Source organism: Balaenoptera acutorostrata, chromosome X, assembly GCF_949987535.1.
Source record: "Balaenoptera acutorostrata chromosome X, mBalAcu1.1, whole genome shotgun sequence".
In the NCBI taxonomy this organism is placed as follows: Eukaryota; Metazoa; Chordata; class Mammalia; order Artiodactyla; family Balaenopteridae; genus Balaenoptera; species Balaenoptera acutorostrata.
Genome location: NC_080085.1, coordinates 74,191,401 through 74,214,425, shown reverse-complemented (window position 1 = coordinate 74,214,425; position 23,025 = coordinate 74,191,401). Strand labels below are relative to the sequence as shown.

The 23,025-nt window shown below is 36.4% G+C and overlaps 1 protein-coding gene across 2 annotated transcripts in view; it reads left to right on the top strand.

Annotated features, from left to right (window-relative positions):
• The window catches only part of CHM (CHM Rab escort protein), a 182,341-nt gene that overhangs the window by 52,927 nt on the left and 106,389 nt on the right, over positions 1 to 23,025 (top strand). For both annotated transcript variants that reach the window (XM_057538845.1, XM_057538846.1), the window contains exon 5: positions 14,723 to 15,107. In XM_057538845.1, coding sequence (XP_057394828.1) covers positions 14,723 to 15,107 — 385 coding nt within the window. The remainder of the gene's footprint in view (positions 1 to 14,722; positions 15,108 to 23,025) is intronic.

Sequence of the window (23,025 nt, the reverse complement as noted above, 5' to 3'; positions counted from 1 at the left end):
AATCTCTTGTTTGGGCCAGAAATACTTTTGCTATACATAGATTATTTTTCTTTGAAACAAATTTTGTGATTATACAGTTGACTTATAGAAGGGAAGAGTAAAAGACCTATAGCATTTATTGGATATTATCTTTGTGGCAGCTGCTATAACTTGCTTCCTTACATATTTTATTTCATTCAGTTTCATTTAATCTGTGCTATGGCCAGGGAGAGCCAGAGATAGGAGGGCCAGGATTTGAGCCCACATCTATCTAACTCAAAAGTTTGTGCTGTTTCCATTGTGTCATGTTGTATTTCAGGCATCAGATAAATACATGTATGCGCATCAAGGAAGCCATTCCACCAAGTGAATAAAGTATTTCCTTTGTGAAGACTAGCACCTAAAGAAGTACATTTACTTCTTTAATTTACTAGAATAGTGTTTAGAATTGTAAAGTAATTATATCTATATTGGGGAATTAAAGTGCCTAACTCCCAACGTTCGGAAGATAAGGGATGAATCCAGTAACCTTTAGTTGTCGTGACTGTAGTTTGTACGCCACAGAATACAGTAGTTTAGGTGAGGGAATAAAAGCAGCTGCTATTTCTGGTTTTAAATATCCAACAGAAGATGAAAAGGCACAGTACATTAATTCACACTTAATTCACGCAAACCCAAACAGTTCTTAGGTAAAAGATGGTTGCCTATTAATTGCATGATGTCATATAGTTTCTTTAGTGAGAAGAGATATTTATCTTTCTAAAATATTGGCAAGAACTTGTACTTTTTCTGTCCTTTCTTTTTTTGCGTAATACTGAACGTTGTTTCCCCTGTTCTGGCGTGATAATGTTAAAACAGGATGAAAACTTACTTCTTAGATTTACAGACGAACCAGCTCTTTCGTGGATTGATACTAAAATAAAGACATTGTAATACTCATCTAAAATTCTGTTTATTTACTTTAGATTCTAAAACTTTAATTTAAAAATTTTATAAGTAACATGAGCCTCTTAAGCAAAAACGTAATAATACCAATAAGAAGAAAGAAATACAAAATTTAAAAAAATGAAAAATCACTTATAAGTTTTATAATTTAGAGGAAGCTATAATTTACCACTGTGTACAAGTAAGTTTGTTTTAGGCTATAAGTGACACAGTGTCCAACTAAAAGTGGATGGGTAGGTAGGTGGGTGGGTTGGTTGGTCCTGTTGCAGAATTTACTAATTGAGAATCTTAATCACATCAGAGTTGGGGTAGGTACCCAGCACTTCTCTTAGCTTCCTGTCCAGAGTTACAAGATAGTTGCCACGATTCTGAACAGGTTTTCACACAGCAGAAATCTCAACGAGAAATTAAGGGGGAGAGATTTTCTTCTAACATGTGTATGCTTTTGTTTGTTTGTTTGTTACTATTATACTAGGGAGTCTTTACCAAAGCCCCCAGCAGATTCTCCCTTGTCTCAATGGCTAAAACTAGATAACCTGCTCACTCTTAAATCAGTCACTAACAAAGGGCAGTAAAGTTACCATAATTGGTTTTAATCAGTCATGATCCATCCCCTAGTTCTGGGTACCTTCTGCCTGATATTGGAACAAAATTGCAGCTCTTGTGGCAGGGAGGAAGACAATAATGGTTGTTGAGTAGGCAACCAATAGTACCTGCTGTACACCACCTTATGCTATTTTGTTCTTGGAGAAATGTGACAAGAGGTTGATACTTCAGCTATATTCTACTGTATGTGTTAACATTTTAAGTTGGTAACAAATAAGGAAATATATCTACCAATATATTATATTGCAGCAATTCAAAATCGACTACAGTGTTTTTTTTTATATTGCTGTTTTCTGGAACAACAACTTTTTGATAGTCTGATTCTTATGAGTAACCATTAAACATTTATTTGCAGGAATAAACAGCTGGGTAGCAGTGTAACGTGTACTGTGCAAATCAAAAGTGAATGGCCTTAGCACAAAGTGCATACATCAAAGTAAAAGAATACAATTTCTGCAACAGCTATACTGTGGGGAAAAAAGGTGCAAATGACTGAAAAATAAATAGTGAACACCTGTGCTGAATAAATTAACCAGCTGGTTGGCAGTTTTTCATTTGACTTATCTGAAAGGGTGACTGTTACAAGGCATTAATAAGACATATTCACTTTGAGGCATTCCCTTGTTACTACCATTAATTGATAAGCAATACTAGGTAATATCAGAATTTATACCCCTAAATTCTCAGAGTTATATGTAGATTGTGGCAAACGGTAAAAAATGCATTCAACTAAGCAGTTATTCAGCAGTTGCAATTAGGTAAAATTATCTCAAAAATATTGTTACACTGTATTGTAAATATCCTTTGAAATTCAAATAAGCAATATAAGTGACATTAGATTTCATCTGTCAATTTATTTTCATATTGAAAATTTTTATAAGAACTAATGATGAAGATTTTTCCCCTTTGTATGTTAAAATCATAGTAGTGTTTTAGAACTCAAAGGTTCCCTTGAGAGCTTATAATTCAGCCACATTCATTTACAAATGGCAAATGTGTTTTTATACTTTTCAAATACTTTAAAATTAATAAAATTGAGTTATTATTCTGAAGTGTTCTCCAAAGTTTGAATTATTTTTTTAAGAAATTTTTTTTTTTTAAACACAGTATAAAGTTTTAAATTTGAGGGACGATAAGTCCTTTTTGATGAACAGAATTTTGCTTGCTGAGGAATTAAGTGGAATTTGGGGAGTTTTCTGGTGTCTTTATAACTTCTAGTTAGGTATTAAATTCAATGTTGGCAGAACTCCAAAAAATATTTTAGTTGTCGTTAATGGAAAGTAAGGAAACTATAGTGTTTCTATTGCATGTGTTTTCCATAGTGCTAGGAATTTCACCAGATTATGATGTTGAGAATAGTAAAACTTAATAGCTTATGCATGTAGAACAAATTCACAAAGAATAACTCCTTTCCTTAAACTTACACCCTTAATTAAGTATTTGGACTTATATTTTCCAGATTGTCCAGTACTGGTTAATGCATTTCATTCACTCTAGAAAGCTCCTTTTCTCAGAATATAATAGAGAGCCACTGACCAGATAGTAGCTGTGCTCAATTTCCATGGTGTCATCATCATGCTCTATAATAAGAGAAATTGCCATATTCTGTCTTATCTGTAAAGTATCATTAATTATCCTGCCATTTCTTAGTTTAATCTTTAGACGTGGAACTTTTTGCTGAAAGTTGTCACCTTAGATCCCTCATGCAACACACTTTGGTTTACTGGTTTTCAAAATAATGAAAGTGAATACAAAGCATGAACAATTCTGTAGAAAATATACAAATCACATTTCTTATTATTGTTCTTCATTTTTAATGTTGCTTAATGGCAGTGGTGCTCTTATGTGGTTATGTGGCCAGAGAGCTTTCAACATGTGATTAAAAACCTAAGAACACATGTTTTGAGTTGCCTGTTGACCTGTGGGAAATTTAGCAATATCTTAGGTTTGATTAATATCTTATGTTTGATTAACCGTTTGGAGTTTATGAAAAATACTCTTCATATATATTAGCTCATTTATCTTACAAAAGCCTCATGAAAGTTAAGGCAGATGAATGATCTCCCATTTCATAGATGGGGAATCTGAAAGTTAAGTGACTTGCCTAATATCTGCTAAGTAATACATCCAGGACTAGAATTTCCCCACTACCTTTTCCTAGATCTGAAAATTGTTTTGATATTAATGATATCATCCTTTTTTCATTATATTTAATTGAAATTACTAGATTATAACAGTAACCATGGTATTTTATTTCTTAACATTTAAAATAAGTTATTCTTTCCTTGTACCCTTTCTTATTGTAGTGTTTATTGTGTTAATTTCAATGAGGCACTTTTTGTTCACTGCCCACAAACTTTGTTTTTTTAAATTTTTAAATTTTTTTTTCTAAACTCTTTATTGGAGTATAATTGCTTTACAATGGTGAGTTAGTTTCTGTTTTATAACAAAGTGAATCAGTTATACACATACATATGTCCCCATATCTCTTCCCTCTTGCGTCTCCCTGCCTCCCACCCTCCCTATCCCACCCCTCTGGGTGGTCACAAAGCACCGAGCTGATCTCCCTGTGCTATGCAGCTGCTTCCCACTAGCTAGCTATTTTACGTTTGGTAGTGTATGTATGTCCATGCCACTCTCTCACTTTGTCCCAGTTTACCCTTCCCCCGCCCCGTATCCTCAAGTCCATTCTCTAGTAGGTCTGTGTCTTAATTCCCGTCTTGCCCCTAGGTTCTTCATGACCTTTTTTTTTTTTTTTTGATTCCATATATATGTGTTAGCATACGGTATTTATTTTTCTCTTTCTGACTTACTTCACTATGTATGATAGACTCTAGGTCCATCCACCTCACTACAAATAACTCAATTTCGTTTCTTTTTGTGGCTGAGTAATATTCCATTGTATATATGTGCCACATCTTCTTTATCCATTCATCCGATGATGGACACTTAGGTTGCTTCCATGTCCTGGCTATTGTAAATAGAGCTGCAATGAACATTTTGGTACATGACTCTTTTTTTTTTTTTTTTCATGACTCTTTTTGAATTATGGTTTTCTCAGGGTATATGCCCAGTAGTGGGATTGCTGTGTCATATGGGAGTTCTATTTTTAGTTTTTTAAGGAACCTCCATACTGCTCTCCGTAGTGGCTGTATCAATTTACATTCCCACCAACAGTGCAAGAGGGTTCCCTTTTCTCCACACCCTCCAGCAATTATTGTTTGTAGATTTTTTGATGATGGCCATTCTGACTGGTGTGAGATGATATCTCATTGTAGTTTTGATTTGCATTTCTCTAATGATTAATGATGTTGAGCATTCTTTCATGTGTTTGTTGGCAATCTGCATATCTTCTTTGGAGAAATGTCTATATAGGTCTTCAGCCCATTTTTGGATTGGGTTGTTTGTTTGTTGTTTTCTTTTTTTCACACACACACACTGTATTTTATTTTTACAAGAGATAAATAAACTGACACCAGGCATTGTAAATGGATGACCACAACAAAAGCAACAATGATTGCAACTACCAAACATGAAACACACTCATACTATGTTATAATATTGACATTCAGTCCAGTAATCCTCTACTGGAACAGCTCCTTTACTTTGCAGTGAAAATTGATTTGTATATTTTTTGCCATTGAGTCCTTGTGGGATTTTTTGTTTTTTAATTCAAACAGAAAGTCACAAAAATTATAATCATCCTCATCAGTTCACTCAGTCCCATGTAATTAATTATTTTTTTATCTTGATATTTTGTTAGCACTTTTATGAATTCATCAGTTTTCCATTAGAGTTCTGAAAATGCTTATTCATTCAGTTCAGCATTATAGTCAGTTACCAGAAACCTGTACTTGTCAGAGTCTTTTCCATGAATTCCTTGAAGATGAAACCCTTTTATAGGAACATTTTTGCAAAAGCATCAGAGTACACCCAGAACTGTCTGTAAATGACAAAATACTTAAAAATGACCACGGTTAAAGATTTGATGAAAGTTCATAATAATGCAATTGACAAGGAAATTTAGTTATTTCTGAGATATACATTTTAAAGTAATAACAAGAATTATGACTTATAACATTATACCAGAACATATAAGAATTTTAGAAATTTCATGTAATGTCTGAAACATTTATATTAACATATTTCCATACAAATAACCCAAAGAAAGTTTAGTATTAGTTGTTTTTGTTTGTTTGTTTTTTTATACTGCAGGTTCTTATTAGTCATCAATTTCATAAACATCAGTGTATATATGTCAATCCCAATCACCCAATTCAGCACACCACCATCCCCACCCCACCGCGGTTTTCCCCCCTTGGTGTCCATACGTTTGTTCTCTACATCTGTGTCTCAACTTCTGCCCTGCAAAACGGTTCATCTGTAAGATTTTTTTTAGGCTCCACATACATGCGTTAATATACAATATTTGTTTTTCTCTTTCTGACTTACTTCATTCTGTATGACAGTCTCTAGATCCATCCATGTCTCAACAAACGGCTTAATTTCGTTCCTTTTTATGGCTGAGTAATATTCCATTGTATATATGTACCACATCTTCTTTATCCATTCGTCTGTCGATGGGCATTTAGGTTGCTTCCATGACCTGGCTATTGTAAATAGTGCTGCAATGAACATTGGGGTGCATGTGTCTTTTGGAATTATGGTTTTCTCTGGGTATATGCCCAGTAGTGGGATTGCTGGATCATATGGTAATTCTATATTTAGTTTTTTAAGGAACCTCCATACTGTTCTCCATAATGGTTGTATCAATTTACATTACGACCAACAGTGCAAGAGGGTTCCCTTTTCTCCACACCCTCTCCAGCATTTGTGTTTGTAGATTTTCTGATGATGCCCATTCTAACTGGTGTGAGGTGATAACTCACTGTAGTTTTGATTTGCATTTCTGTAGTAATTAGTTATGTTGAACAGCTTTTCATGTGCTTCTTGGCCATCTGTATGTCTTCTTTGGAGAAATGTCTATTTAGGTCTTCTGCCCATTTTTGGATTGGGTTGTTTGTTTCTTTAATATTGAGCTGCATGAGCTGCTTGTAAATTTTGGAGATTAATCCTTTGTCAGTTGCTTCATTTGCAAATATTTTCTCCCATTCTGAGGGTTCTCTTTTCGACTTGTTTATGGTTTCTTTTGCTGTGCAAAAGCTTTTAAGTTTCATTAGGTCCCATTTATTTATTTTTGTTTTTATTTCCATTTCTCTAGGAGGTGGGTAAAAAGGATCTTGCTGGGATTTATGTCATAGAGTGTTCTGCCTATGTTTCCTCTAAGAGTTTGATAGTGTCTGGCCTTACATTTAGGTCTTTAATCCACTTTGAGTTTATTTTTGTGTATGGTGTTAGGAAGTGTTCTAATTTCATTCTTTTACATGTAGCTGTCCAGTTTTCCCAGCACCACTTATTGAAGAGGCTGTCTTTTCTCCACTGTGTATTCTTGCCTCCTTTATCAAAGATAAGGTGACCACAGATGTGTAGGTTTATCTCTGGGCTTTCTACCCTGTTCCATTGATCTATATTTCTGTTTTCGTGCCAATACCATACTGTCTTGATTACTGTAGCTTTGTATTATAGTCTGAAGTCTGGGAGCCTGATTTCTCCAGCTCCGTTTTTCTTTCTCAAGATTGCTTTGGTTATTTGGGGTCTTTTGTGTTTCCATACAAATTGTGAAATTTTTTGTTCTAGTTCTGTGAAAAATGCCAGTGGTAGTTTGATAGGAATTGCATTGAATCTGTAGATTGCTTTGGGTAGTAGAGTTATTTTCACAATGTTGATTCTTCCAATTCAAGAACATGGTATATCTCTCCATCTATTTGTATCATCTTTAATTTCTTTCATCAGTGTCTTATAATTTTCTGCATACAGGTCTTTTGTCTCCTTAGGTGGGTTTATTCCTAGATATTTTATTCTTTTTGTGCAATGGTAAATGGGAGTGTTTTCTTAATTTCACTTTCAGATTTTTCATCATTAGTCTATAGGAATGCAAGGGATTTCTGTGCATTAATTTTGTATCCTGCTACTTTACCAAATTCATTGATTAGCTCTAGTAGTTTTCTGGTAGCATCTTTAGGATTGTCTTTGTATAGTATCATGTCATCGGCAAACAGTGACAGCTTTACTTCTTCTTTTCCAATTTGGATTCCTTTTTTTTTTCTTTTTCTTCTCTGATTGCTGTGGCTAAAAGTTCCAAAACTATGTTGAATAATAGTGGTGAGAGTGGGCAACCTTGTCTTGTTCCTGGTCTTAGTGGAAATGGTTTCAGTTTTTCACCATTGAGGACAATGTTGGCTGTGGGTTTGTCAAATATGGCCTTTATTATGTTGAGCAAAGTTCCCTTTATGCCTACTTTCAGGAGGGTTTTTATCATAAATGGGTGTTGAATTTTGTCGAAAGCTTTCTCTGCATCTATTGAGATGATCATATGGATTTTCTCCTTCAATTTGTTAATATGGTGTATCACATTGATTGATTTGCGTACATTGAAGAATCCTTGCATTCCTGGGATAAACCCCACTTGATCATGGTGTATGATCCTTTTAATGTGCTGTTGGATTCTGTTTGCTAGTGTTTTGTTGAGGATTTTTGCATTTGTGTTCATCAGTGATATTGGCCTGTAATTTCCTTTCTTTGTGACGTCTTTCTGGTTTTGGTATCAGGGTGATGGTGGCCTCATAGAATGAGTTTGGGAGTCTTCCTCCCTCTGCTATATTTTGGAAGAGTTTGAGAAGGATAGGTGTTAGCTCTTCTCTAAATGTTTGATAGAATTCACCTGTGAAGCCATCTGGTCCCAGGCTTCTGTTTGTTGTAAGATTTTTAATCACATTTTCAATTTCAGTGCTTGTGATTGGTCTTCTTCATAGTTTCTATTTCTTCCTGGTTCAGTCTCGGCAGTTTGTGCATTTCTAAGAATCTGTCCATTTCTTCCAGGTTGTCTATTTTATTGGCATATAGTTGCTTGTAGTAATCTCTCATGATCCTTTGTATTTCAGCAGTGTCAGTTGTTACTTCTCCTTTTTCATTTCTAATTCTATTGATTTGAGTCTTCTCCCTTTTTTCCTTGATGAGTCTGGCTAATGGTTTATCAATTTTGTTTATGTTCTCAAAAGACTAGCTTTTAGTTTTATTAATCTTTCCTATCCTTTCCTTCATTTCATTTTCCTTTATTTCTGAACTGATCTTTATGATTTCTTTCCTTTGCTAACTTTGGGGGTTTTTTTGTTCTTCTTTCTCAAATTGCTTTAAGTGTAAGGTTAGCTTGTTTATTTGAGATGTTTCTTATTTCTTAAGGTAGGATTGTATTGCTATAAACTTCCCTCTTAGAGCTGCTTTTGCTGCATCCCATAAGTTTTGGGTCCTCGTGTTTTCATTGTCATTTGTTTTTAGGTATTTTTTGATTTCCTCTTTGAATTCTTCAGTGAACGCTTGGTTATTAAGTAGTGTATTGTTTAGCCTCCATGTGTTTGTATTTTTTACAGTTTTTTTTCCTGTAATTGATATCTAGTCTCATAGCATTGTGGTAGGAAAAGATACTTGATACGATTTCAATTTTCTTAAATTTACCAAGGCTTGATTTGTGACCCAAGATATGATCTATCCTGGAGAATGTTCCATTCTCATTCCAAACCAAAAATTTCTCAAGTTCCATGAGCATTTGAGAAGAATCTGTATTCTGTTGTTTTCGGATGGAATGTCCTGTAAATATCAGTTAAGTCCATCTTGTTTAATGTATCATTTAAAGCTTGTGTTTCCGTATTTATTTTCATTTTGGATGATCTGTCCATTGGTGAAAGTGGGGTGTTAAAGTCCCCTACTATGATTGTGTTACTGTTGATTTCCCCTTTTATGGCTGTTAGTATTTGCCTTATGTATTGAGGTGATCCTATGTTGGGTGCATAAATATTTACAATTGTTATATCTTCTTCTTGGATTGAACCCTTGATCATTATATAGTGTCCTTCTTTGTCTCTTGTAATAGTCTTTGTTTTAAAGTCTACTTTGTCTGATATGAGAATTGCTACTCCAGCTTTCTTTTGATTTCCATTTGCATGGAATATCTTTTTCCATCCCCTCACTTTCAGTCTGTATGTGTCCCTAGGTCTGAAGTGGGTCTCTTGTAGACAGCATATATACGGGTCTTGTTTTTCTATCCATTCTGCCAGTCTGTGTGTTTTGGTTGGAGCATTTCATCCATTTACATTTAAGGTAATTATCAATATGTATGTTCCTATTACCATTTTCTTAATTGTTTTGTGTTTGTTTTTGTAGATCTTTGCCTTGTGTTTACTGCCTAGAGAAGTTCCTTTAGCATTTGTTGTACAGCTGGTTTGGTGGTGTTGAATTCTCTTAGCTTTTGCTTGTCTGTAAAGGTTTTAATTTCTCTGTCAAATCTGAATGAGATCCTTGCTGGGTAGAGTAATCTTGGTTTAGGTTTTTCTCCTTTATCACTTTAAATATGTCCTGCCACTCCCTTCTGTCTTGCAGAGTTTCTACTGAAAGATCAGCTGTTAACCTTATGGGGATTCCCTTGTGTGTTATTTTTCCCTTGCTGCTTTTAATATTTTTTCTTTGTATTTAATTTTTGATAGTTTGAGTAAGATGTACCTTGGTGTGTTTCTCCTTGGATTTATCCTGTATGGGACTCTCTGTGCTTCCAGGACGTGATTAACTATTTCCTTTTCCATATTAGGGAAGTTTTCAACTATAATCTCTTCAAATATTTTCTCAGTCCCTTTCTTTTTGTCTTCTTCTTCTGGGACCCCTATAATTCGAATGTTGGTGCGTTTAATGTTGTCCCAGAGGTCTATGAGACTGTCCTCATTCTTTTCATTCATTTTTCTTTATTATGCTCTGCAGTAGTTATTTCCACTCTTTTATCTTCCAGGTCACTTATCCGTTCTTCTGCCCTAGTTATTCTCCTATTGATCCCTTCTAGAGAACTTTTAATTTCCTTTATTGTGTTTTTCATCACTGTTTGTTTGCTATTTAGTTCTTCTAGTTCCTTGTTAAAGTTTTCTTGTATTTTCTCCATTCTATTTCCAAGATTTTGGATCATCTTTACTATTATTATTCTGAATTCTTTTTCAGGTAGACTGCCTGTTTCCTCTTCATTTGTTAGATCTGGTGAGTTTTTGTCTTGCTCCTTCATCTGCTGTGTGTTTTGCTGTCTTCTCGTTTTGCTTAACTTACTGTTTTTGGGGGTCTCCTTTTCACAGGCTGCAGGTTCATAGTTCCCGTTGTTTTTAGTGTCTGTCCCCAGTGGCTAAGGTTGGTTCCATGGGTTGTGTAGGCTTCCTGGTGGAGGGGACTAGTGCCTGTGTTCTGGTGGAGGAAGCTGGATCTTGTCTTTCTGGTGGGCAGGTCCACATCTGGTGGTGTGTTTTGGGGTGTCTGTGGCCTTATTATGATTTTAGGCAGCCTCTCTACTAATGGATGGGGTTGTGTTCCTGTCTTGCTAGTTGTTTGGCATAGGGTGTCCAGCACTGGAGCTTGCTGGTCGTTGAGTAGAGCTGGCTTGGCGTTGAGATTGAGGTCCCTGGGAGATTTTCTCCATTTGATATTACATGGAGCTGGGAGGTCTCTTGTGGACCAGTTTCCTGAAGTTGGCTCTCCCGCCTCAGAGGCACAGCCCTGACGCCTGGCTGGAGCACCAAGAGTCTGTCATCCACACGGCTCAGAATAAAAGGGAGAAAAAAAAAAGAAAGAAGAAAGAAGAAGATAAAATAAAATAAAATAAAGTACAATAAAATATAATAAAGTCGTTAAAATAAAAGGTAAAAAATAAATATTAAAAAAAAATTTAAGTAATAAAAAAAGGAAAGAAAGAATGAAGAGAGCAACCAAACCAAAAAACAAATCTACCAATGATAACAAGTGCTAAAAACTAACCTAAAAAAAAAAAACAGACAGAACTCTAGGACAAATGGTAAAAGCCAAGCTGTACAGACAATGATCACACACAGAAGCATACACATACACACTCAAAAGAAGCGAAAAAGGGAAAAAATATATATATCATTGCTCCCAAAGTCCACCTCCTCAATTTGGGATGATTCGTTGTCTATTCAGGTATTCCACAGATGCAGGGTACATCAAGTTGATTGTGGAGATAAATCCGCTGTTCCTGAGGCTGCTGGGAGAGATTTCCCTTTCTCTTCTTTGTTCACACAGCTCCCAGGGTTCAGCTTTTGATTTGGCCCCGCCCCTGCATGTAGGTCTCCTGAGGGCGTCTGTTCTTCGCTCAGACAGGACGAGGTTAAAGGAGCAGCTGCTTCGGGGGCTCTGGCTCACCCAGGCCGCGGGGAGGGAGGGGTACGGATGCGGGGCTAGCCTGCGGCGGCAGAGGACAGCATGACGTTGCACCAGCCTGAGGCGCGTCGTGTGTTCTCCCAGGGAAGTTGTCCCTGGATCACGGGACCCTGGCAGTGGCAGGCTGCACAGCCTCCCAGGAGGGCAGGTGTGGATAGTGACCTGTGCGTGCACACAGCCTTCTTGGTGGCGGCAGCAGCAGCCTTCGCATCTCATGCCCATCTCTGGGATCCACACTGTTAGCAGCGGCCCGCGCCTGTCTCTGGAGCTCGTTTAGGCGGCGCTCTTAATCCCCTCTCCTCGTGCACTAGGAAACAAAGAGGCAAGAAAAAGTCTCTTGCCTCTTCGGCAGCTCCAGACTTTTTCCCGGACTCCCACCCAGCTAGCTGTGGCATGCTAGCCCCCTTCAGGCTGTGTTCTCGCAGCCAGCCGCAGTCCTCTCTCTGGGATCCGACCTCCGACCTCTGAAGCGCGAGCCTCAGCTCCCAGCCCCCGCCCGCCCCAGTGGGTGAGCAGACAAGCCTTTTGGGCTGGTGAGTGCTGGTCGGCACTGATCCTCTGTGCGGGCATCTCTCAGCTTTGCCCTCTGCACCCCTGTTGCTGCGCTCTCTTCCGTGGCCCCGAAGCTTCCCCCCTGCACCACCCACAGTCTCCGCCCACGGAGGGGCTTCCTAGTGTGTGGAAACCTTTCCTCCTTCACAGCTCCCTCCCACTGGTGCAGGTCCCGTCCCTATTCTTTTGTCTCTGTTTCTTCTTTTTTCTTTTGCCCTACCCATGAACATGGGGAGTTTCTTGCCTTTTGGGAGGTCTGAGGTCTTCTGCCAGCGTTCAGTAGGTGTTCTGTAGGAGTTGTTCCACATGTAGATGTATTTCTGATGTATTTGTGGGGAAGAAGGTGATCTCCGCGTCTTACTCTTCTGCCATCTTGAAGCTACTCCCCCAAACTTTTGAATGTAAAGTTTATTGTTTTTTCCTGGCCTAGTTTTTTGTGTTTTCTATAATACAAATGTTTGTTTCATATTTAAATATATATATTTATAAATATGTATTTATAAATTTTTATATAAATATATATTTATACTTCCATCTTTTGCATGTATAAACCATTTATTCATCACGTGTTTATTAAATACCACGTCTATAGAGCAGTGCAGTAAGTGTTGTGAGGGGCACTCAGTAGAAGATGTTAGGGTCTTCCCTCAAGGAAATTAAAGTCTAGTTGAAGGTAAAGTGTATATGGGACAGCCAAAAGGCTATTAAAAAGGAACTGATAAATAAATGCAAGCTAAACTGCATGTGTGTACTATGGGGCATGGAGTAACAGAATGATGAGCGTGGTTGGGTTAAGGAAGACTTCTTGGAAGTGAAATTTTAACTTTTTCTTAAAATGTGTCGATTGGTGAAGTATGTGATTATGTTTGGGCATGGGGGAATTGTGATATTACAGGAAGTGTGAAGAATAGCCCAGAAGAAGCAATTAACATGGGCCAAATCATGGAGATTTTGGTTGATAAATTAGGAATTAGAGATGCCATTTCAGAAAGTAGGAGAGATGAGACAAAGAAGATAGTTGATAAAGAAGGTGATTTGGTTTAGAGACTGGAAGAGGAAGATTTTGCGGGGTAGGGTTGAGATTTGATATGAGAAAGAACTGCTGTTAGTTCTTGAGCAGTCAATTAGATGTTCACTTCCCACAGCCTGTCATGTACAAGGCATTTTTAGTGTTGAGCAGTAGGGCAACTCAGTGAAAACGTAGGTTCTGTGGAGGATAAAACATCATGGAGAGACACATGATGCAGGCACACCGAATGGAAGCCTGTTGTGTCAATCAAGGCAATAATGGACTGAGAATGTTAACTCTAGTAGTAACTTTGGAAGTGGCACTTCCAGTAAAGTAATAGACACTAACAATAAAACAAAATACAGCAGGAAAGAATTCAGAAAGATCCTGTTCAATACCACATTGTGATAAGCCAACTTACGCTTTCACAGCAGTTTTTTTCTAGCTCTGTCACACCACAATAATAATCTTTGAATAATAATCTTTGCTCAACAGTAATTACCACTGTTGAGCATTTACTGTGTGCCAGGCACTGTGTCAGGTTCTTTGCATGTGATACTTCATTTAATCTCCAAAACAACCTTGTGAGGTAGGTGGTATTATCCCTATGTTATAGATGGATAATTTAGGTCAGAGAGGATAAACAACTTGTCTACATTCACAGAATTATCTAGTCCTAGGGTGAGGCTTTGAACCTCGATCTGTTTATTCTGAAGGATGTACTTGTAAGCACTGTGTTGATTTGTTTGTAAAATGCAATTCCCCTGTCTGCCTTAAATTCTCAAAAATATACATGTGATTATCATATACACACTACTATATATAAAATAGGTAATCCACAAGGACCTACTGTATAGCACAGGGAACTCAATATTCTGTAATAATCTATATGGGAAAAAAATCTGAAAAAGAATGGATATATGTATATGTATAACTGAATCACTTTGCTGTACACCTGAAACTAATGCAATATTGTAAATCAACTATACCCCACTATAAAATAAAAATTAAATAAAAAGATAAGAATCTGCTTTTCACCAAAAAAAAAAAAAAATACACACACACACACACACATGGCATGGCCTGCTAAACCCTGAAATCTTTATGTATACTTTTCAAATCTTAAGTATGTTTCGTACTGTATTGAAACCTTAACAGATGAATGTTTAATGTGTGTGTCCCATAAAGCAAAACATCCAAGATAAATGAGGTAAAGAAATTAAAATTGCCATTGAAAGTTAAAATAATACAAAAAGGTAGCCAAGTATAATTATCAAAAGCCTGGTGTGGATTATTATTATAATTTCTCATTAGTCAGGATTTGCATGAAGATGTCGAAGAAGCTGGTGCACTGCAGAAAAATCACGCTTCTGTGACATCTGCGAACTCCACAGAAGCTGCAGATTCTGCCTGCCTGCCTACAGAAGATCAGTCATTAAGTACTGCAAGCTGTGAAATACCCACAGAACAAACTCCAAGCAGTGATCCAGAGAGTGCCCTAGAAGTGAATGATTTTGAAGCGACAGGAGAGAAAGAAAACCATTGTGATAAAACTTGTGTGCCCTCAACTTCAGAAAAGGAAACAAGTGAAAATGTGCCTATGGCCGAAAACACCGCAGAGCAACCAAAGAAAAATAGGATTACTTACTCGCAAATTATTAAAGAAGGCAGGAGATTTAATATTGATTTGGTATCAAAGGTAAGTACCAGTTTTACCCATCTTTTCATAGAACAATACTAAATTTTAATTGATTGAAAATAGCATCCGGGTCCATAAACCCAATTTTAATAATTTTATTCTCTGAAATGTAGGACATTTACTTTATAAAGAGATAGTATCTGAAGTTTATAGTTCCATTAAAATATTCTTTGAACATAGTTTAAAACACATTAAGAATGCTCAGTACTATATCAAGGATACTTCTGTATTGGAATACGTATTCCACCCTAATATTCTCCTACTGCATGGGCACTATGAATTCTACCAAGAAAAAAGTCTAATGAACCTAATTACAGATCCATGTTATTTATAGTCAATCTATTAAATGAACTTTTGTTTAGCCCTTATTTATATAGTAACTATTTTAACATCTGTATGATGATGAACATTTTGAAAAAAACAATGCATTTTTGAAAATTATCGGTTCAGGTGTGAGCACTTTGGAGGATAATTTAATAGTAGTGGGGGCAGGGAGGTTGGGAAGAATGCTATTTACCTCAGTTATTTTTCTATCCTTACCTCTGATGTTAGGTCAGTATGACTTCAGAAGAGGTCCCTGAGTCTTAGGAGGGTATAGTGTTGTACTGGGTTTATAGGAAACAAGGCTAATTTAGTGCAAAAGAATAGAAAACCAGTAACATAAAAGGTAATGGCCTTAAAGGGTTACAATATAGGGCTGGGTGAAAGTAGAAAGAAGCAGAGACCAAATACTGTAAGTTGAGGGCAAACAAGAAATTGAAAAGAAGTAGGAGAGGGTGGTAAATAACATCAGACTTGCCTCAAACCTAGGCTTTTCTATTTAATGTGCTCTCCTGAAGTTCCAGGTTATAAAGAGAGGGACTAATTCTCCTCACATTTTGCTGATCCAATCACACATCCTCATACTGCTGATCTCTTTGAACCTGATGCCTGAAAATATGAATATCTTTTTACTACTCATAGTTTCTTTCTGAGCTAGCTCTCTGTGCCTGATTCTGCCTTGGTCTGAGTTGGCTACTGCCTTGGTCCTACCTCATATTTCTGTACTGTCTATTCCACCTACTTTGATCCTGCCATCCTTTGAAATCTAGCATTCTTTACATGTTACCTTGGCTATTAATTTCTGGGTGGAAGTTTAATCATAGCTCACTAATAGTCTTCCTATTCTCATGAGCAGGAAAGAATTTAAAAAAACAAAAAAACAATAAACAAGCCAAAACACTGAAGTAGTCAAGTAACAAATAGGTTTTGTTCTGAAATTTTCATTTTGAATTAGTTACTTGGAATTTGGAATGCTTAACTGAAAGAAACGGTGATATAAATGGTGGTTAAGAATCAAGACTACTTCATAAAAGTCTCTAACCTTTATGTTAGCTGAAATATAGTATAAATCTTGCAAAGGGGAATGGTAGAAGAAGTGCTGTTAGAATTTTTGGAATTATTGTAGGAAATGATTCACTTGTATAAGAAAATGCGTGCTGGTTGTGGTGCAGGGGGAGATAGTTTAATTAGATGCTGAGATATTTGAGGAGACTCTGAAGGAGATTTCTGGGTATTTTCACGAGTTTGAACAGTTAATAATAGTGGTTCTCTTAGGGTAAATTAAAAACAAACACGTCTAGAGGAGTTAAGGCAGTTGTATTTTGTCCTGCATAGTTTTCATGGGTTCACATGTTTAAAAAATAGCTAATAATGATTTACTGTACTCATCCTACAAAAGCAGGGGTAGCTAAAGAATGTATAACCATAGCAATACAAGAGGTTTATTATCATTTTTAAAAAGTCAGTCATTTAATGAACATTTATTGAGTACTTACTGTGTGGAAAGCAGTATATTCCATGATATTGGGTCAATCAGTTATTCCTGGGAAAGCCCATCTGTTGTAATAATTGCAGTTATTACATCTGAGTGTAGGGTGATTGACAAATATCTATCTGAAGCCCTACCTCTTTCCTAAAGTCCAATTTGATATCGCCAAACTATTTGACATTTCTACATGCATTCCATTTCAGAGTCATCATGATAAAACTGGCAAGTATTGTGGTGCTTTACAGTTTACAAAACTCATCCCTGTATACAGCCTTTTAAAAAGAAATCTTATAGCTCAGGGTAGGTTAGTTAACTAAAATATAGTACTATACTGCTTAGACTTATAGAGAAGATGATCAAAGATGAAGTTCTTACAAATAAAACTCATTTCTAAGAAAGTCCATACCCTTAATAATTATGAAACCAACATGCCAAGTAAAGCAAGAGTTGTTAATTATTTAATTTAGTTGCCATTATTATAATCAAACTGAAGTATTCTTTAGCCTCTCACCACTGTGAAATTGCTATGGTAGGTCACTTACATAATGATGGAAAAGAAGCTTAGGTTTAAATATGGTACATACTCATTATTTCTAAGCTTCAGACAAAAGGTTATGTAGTTTTTATTGAAATGTGTTTTCACTCTTCAGTGGTATATTAAATGCTTTATTTTTAAAGCTGGCATTAAATCTTAAGGTTTATTAGATCTTAAAATACATTCTGTGTTTGATATATTAATATTTGTGAAATTATTATGATACTGAGGGATCATTGAATCTTGAGTATTTGTGTTTTTAAACAAATAAGGTATTTGAAGTAACTTTTTTATTATAATTATAGAATTAATACTTGGCAATATATTCTTAAAAGCATGAGCTATATCAGTTGTGTAGTGTATTAGGCTGAAGGTAATGAAGTAACATGCCATATTTAGTCAGGGTAATTGATTTTTAAAAAAAGCAGTGTCAATTTTGTTTCTTCTGCACAATGTTAGACTGATATAATAGTTTAAAAAAATATACCTAACTGATACTGATTTACAGAACGTCTGTACTGAACCTCTTGCATACTCAGAATAATGTTTTTTTTGTTTTGGTTTGGTTTGGTTTTTGTTTGGCTGGTTATACTGTGTATAGGTTTTTTTTTTTTTTTAACATCTTTATTGGAGTATAATTGCTTTACAATGTTGTGTTAGTTTCTGCTGTATAACAAAGTGAATCAGCTATATGTATACATATATCCGCATATACCCTCCCTCTTGTATCTCCCTCCCACCCTCCCTATCCCACCCCTCTAGGTGGTCACAAAGCACTGAGCTGATCTCCCTGTGCTATGTAGCTGCTTCCCACTAGCTATCTATTTTACATTTGGTAGTGTATATATGTCATTGCTACTCTGTCACTTTGTCCGAGCTTACCCTTTCCCCTCCCTGTGTCCTCAAGTCCATTTTCTATGTCTGCATATTTATTCCTGTCCTGCCCCTAGGTTCATCAGAACCACTGTTTTTCTTTTTTTTCTTTTTTTACATTCCATATATATGTGTGAGCATACAATATTTATTTTCCTCTTTCTGACTTACATCACTCTGTAGGACAGACTCTAGGTCCATCCACCTCACTACAAATAACTCAATTTCTTTCTTTTTATGGCTGAGTAATATTCCATTGTATATATGTGCCACATCTTCTTTATCCATTCATCTGATGATGGACACTTAGGTTGCTTCCATGTCCTAGCTATCGTAAATAGTGCTGCAATGAACATTGTGGTACATGAGTCTTTTTGCATTATGATTTTCTTAGTGTATATACCCAGTAGTGGGATTGCTGGGTCATATAGTAGTTCTATTTTTAGTTTTTTAAGGAACCTCCATACTGTTCTCCATAGTGGCTGTATCAATTTACATTCCCACCAACAGTGCAAGAGGGTTCCCTTTTCTCCACACCCTCTCCAGCATTTATTCTTTGTAGATTTTTTGATGATGGCCATTCTGACCAGTGTGAGATGATACCTCATTGTAGTTTTGATTAGCATTTCTCTAATGATCAGTGATGTTGAGCACCCTTCACGTGTTTGTTGGCAATCTGTATATCTTCTGTGGAGAATTGTCTATTTAGATCTTCTGCCCATTTTTGGATTGAGCTGTTTGTTTTTTTGATATTGAGCTGCATGAGCTGCTTATATACTTTGGGGTTTAATCCTTTGTCAGTTACTTCGTTTGCAAATATTTTCTCCCATTCTGAGGGTTGTCTTTTGGTCTTGTTTATGGTTTCCTTTGCTGTGCAAAAGCTTTTAAGTTTCATTAGGTCCCATTTGTTTGTTTTTGTTTTTATTTCTATTTCTCTAGGAGGCAGGTCAAAAAGGATCTTGCTGTGATTAATGTCAAAGAGTGTTCTGCCTAAGTTTTCCTCTAAGAGTTTTATACTGTCTGGCCTTACATTTAGGTCTGTAATCCATTTTGAGTTTATTTTTGTGTATGGTGTTAGGAAGTGTTCTAATTTCATTCTTTTACATGTAGTTTTCCAGTTTTCCCAGCACCACTTATTGCAGAGGCTATCTTTTCTCCATTATATATTCTTGCCTCCTTTATCAAAGGTAAGTTGACCATAGGTGTGTGGGATTATCTCTGGGCTTTCTATCCTGTTCCATTGATTTATATTTCTGTTTTTGCCAGTACCATACTGTCTTGATGACTGTAGCTTTGTAGTATAGTCTGAAGTCCAGGAGCCTATTCCTCCAGCTCCATTTTTCTTTCTCAAGATTGCTTTGGCTATTAGGGGTCTTTTGTGTTTCCATACAAATTGTGGAATTTTTTGTTCTAGTTCTGTGAAAAATGCCATTGGTAGTTTGATGGGGATTGCATTGAATCTGTAGATTGCTTTGGGTAGTATAGTCATTTTCACAATGTTGATTCTTCCAGTCCAAGAACATGGTATATCTCTCCATCTGTTTGTATCATCTTTAATTTCTTTAATCAGTGTCTTATAGTTTTCTCCATAAAGGTCTTTTGTCTCCTTGCGGAGGTTTCTTTCTAGGTATTTTATTCTTTTGTTGCAATGGTAAATGGGAGTGTTTTCTTAATTTCTCTTTCACGTTTTTTATCATTAGTGTATCGGAATGCAAGATATTTCTGTGCATTAATTTTGTATCCTGCTACTTTACCAAATTCATTGATTAGCTCTAGTAGTTTTCTGGTAGCATCTTTAGGATTGTCTTTGTATAGTATCATGTCATTGACAAACAGTGACAGCTTTACTTCTTCTTTTCCAATTTGGATTCCTTTTTTTTCTTTTTCTTCTCTGATTGCTGTGGCTAAAAGTTCCAAAACTATGTTGAATAATAGTGGTGAGAGCGGGCAACCTTGTCTTGTTCCTGGTCTTAGTGGAAATGATTTCAATTTTTCACCATTGAGGATGATGTGGGCTGTGAGTTTGTCATATATGGCCTTTAATGTGTTGAGGTAAGTTCCCTCTATGCCTAATTTCTGGAGAGTTTTTATCATAAATCGGTGTTGAATTTTGTTGAAAGCTTTTTCTGCATCTATTGAGATGATCATGGTTTTTCTCCATCAATTTGTTAATATGGTGTATCATGTTGATTGATTTGCATATATTGAAGAATCCTTGCATTCTTGGGATAAACCCCACTTTATGATGGTGTATGATCCTTTTAATGTGCTGTTGGATTCTGTGTGCTAGTGTTTTGTAGAGGATTTTTGCATCTATGTTCATCAGTGATTTTGGTCTGTAGTTTTCTTTTATTGTGAAATCTTTGTCTGGTTTTGTTGTCTGAGTGATGATGGCCTTGTAGAATGAGTTTGGAAGTGTTCCTCCCTCTGCTATATTTTGGAAGAGTTTGAGAAGGATAGGTGTTAGCTCTTCTGTAAATGTTTGATAGAATTCGCCTGTGAAGCCAACTCGTCCTGGGCTTTGGTTTGTTGGAAGATTTTTAATCACAGTTTCAATTTCAGTGCTTGTGATTGGTCTGTTTATATTTTCTATTTCTTCCTGGTTCAGTCTCGGAAGGTTGTACTTTTCTAAGAATTTGTCCATTTCTTCCAGGTTGTCCATTTTATTGGCATATAGTTGCTTGTAGTAATCCCTCATGATTCTTTGTATTTCAGCAGTGTCAGTTGTTACTTCTCCTTTTTCATTTCTAATTCTGTTGATTTGTGTCTTCTATGTTTGCTCTTGATGACTCTGGCTTTTGGTTTATCAATTTTGTTTATCTTCTTAAAGTACCAGCTTTTAGTTTTATTGATCTTTGTTATTGTTTCCTTCATTTCTTTTTCATTTATTTCTGATCTGATCTTTATGATTTCTTTCCTTCTGCTAACTTTGGGGATTTTTTGTTCTTCTTTCTCTAATTGCTTTAGGTGTAAGGTTTGGTTGTTTATTTGAGATGTTTCTTGTTTCTTGAGGTAGGATTGTATTGCTATAAACTTCCCTCTTAGAACTGCTTTTGCTGCCTCCCATAGGTTTTGGGTCATCGTGTTTTCATTGTCATTTGTGTCTAGGTATTTTTTTATTTCTTCAGTGATTTCTGGGTTATTTAGTAGTGTATTGTTCAGCCTCCATGTGTTTGTATTTTTCAAAGTTTTTTCCTGTAATTGATATCTAGTCTCATAGGATTGTCGTCGCAAAGGATACTTGATACAATTTCAATTATCTTAAATTTATCAAGGGTTCATATGTGATCCAAGATATGATCTATCCTCGAGAATGTTCCATGAGCACTTGAGAAGAAGGTGTATTCTGTTGTTTTTTGATGGAATATTCTATAAATATAAATTAAGTCCATCTTGTCTAATGTATCATTTAAAGCTTGCGTTTCCTTATTTTTCATTTTGGTTGATCTGTCCATTGGTGAAAGTGGGATGTCAAAGTCCCCTACTATTTGGGTTACTGTTGATTTCCCCTTTTATGCCCGTTAGCATTTGCCTTATTTATTGAGGTGCTCCTATGTTGGGTGCAGAAATATTTACAATTGTTATATCTTCTTCTTGGATTGATCCCTTGATCATTCTGTAGTGTCCTTCTTTGGCTCTTGTAATAGTCTTTATTTTAAAGTCTATTTTGTGTGATATGAGAATTGCTACTCCAGGTTTCTTTTGATTTCCATTTGCATGGAATATATTTTTCCATCCCCTCACTTTCAGCCTGTATGTGTCCCTATGTCTGAAGTGTGTCTCTTGTAGCCAGCATATATATGGGTCTTGTTTTTGTATCCATTCAGCCAGTCTGTGTCTTTTGTTTGGAGCATTTAATCCATTTACATTTAAGGTAGTTATCAATATGTATGTTCCTATTACCATTTTCTTAATTGTTTTGGGTTTGTTTTTGTAGGTCTTTGCCTTCTCTTGTGTTTCCTGCCTAGAGAAGTTCCTTTAGCATTTGTTGTACAGCTGGTTTGGTGGTGCTGAATTCTCTTAGCTTTTGCTTGTCTGTAAAGCTTTTAATTTCTCTGTTGAATCTGAATGAGATCTTTGCTGGGTAGAGTAATCTTGGTTGTAGGTTTCTCCCTTTCATCACTTTAAATATGTCCTGCCACTCCCTTCTGGCTTGCAGAGTGTCTGCTGAAAGATCAGCTGTTAACCTTATGGGGATTCCCTTGTATGGTATTTGTTGCTTTTGCCTTTTTGCTTTTAATATGTTTTCTTTGTATTTAATTTTTTTTTTTAATATTGGCCTGGATGTGCTTGACTACTTACTTACGTATTGTTTATTGCCATGTTTATTTTTTAATTTTATTTATTTATTTTTGGCTGTGTTGGGTCTTTGTTTCTGTGTGAGGGCTTTCTTTAGTTGCCGCGAGCGGGAGCCACTCTTCATCGTGGTGCACGGGCCTCTCACTATCACGGCCTCTCTTGTTGCGGAGCATGGGCTCCAGACGCGCAGGCTCAGTAGCTGTGGCTCATGGGCCCAGTTGCTCCGCAGCATGTGGGATCTTCCCAGACCAGGGCTCGAACCCGTGTCCCCTGCATTGGCAGGTGGACTCTCAACCGCTGCACCACCAGGGAAGCCCTGTATTTAATTTTTAATAGTTTGATTAATATGTGTCTTGGCATATTTCTCCTTGGATTTATCCTGTATGGGACTCTCTGTGCTT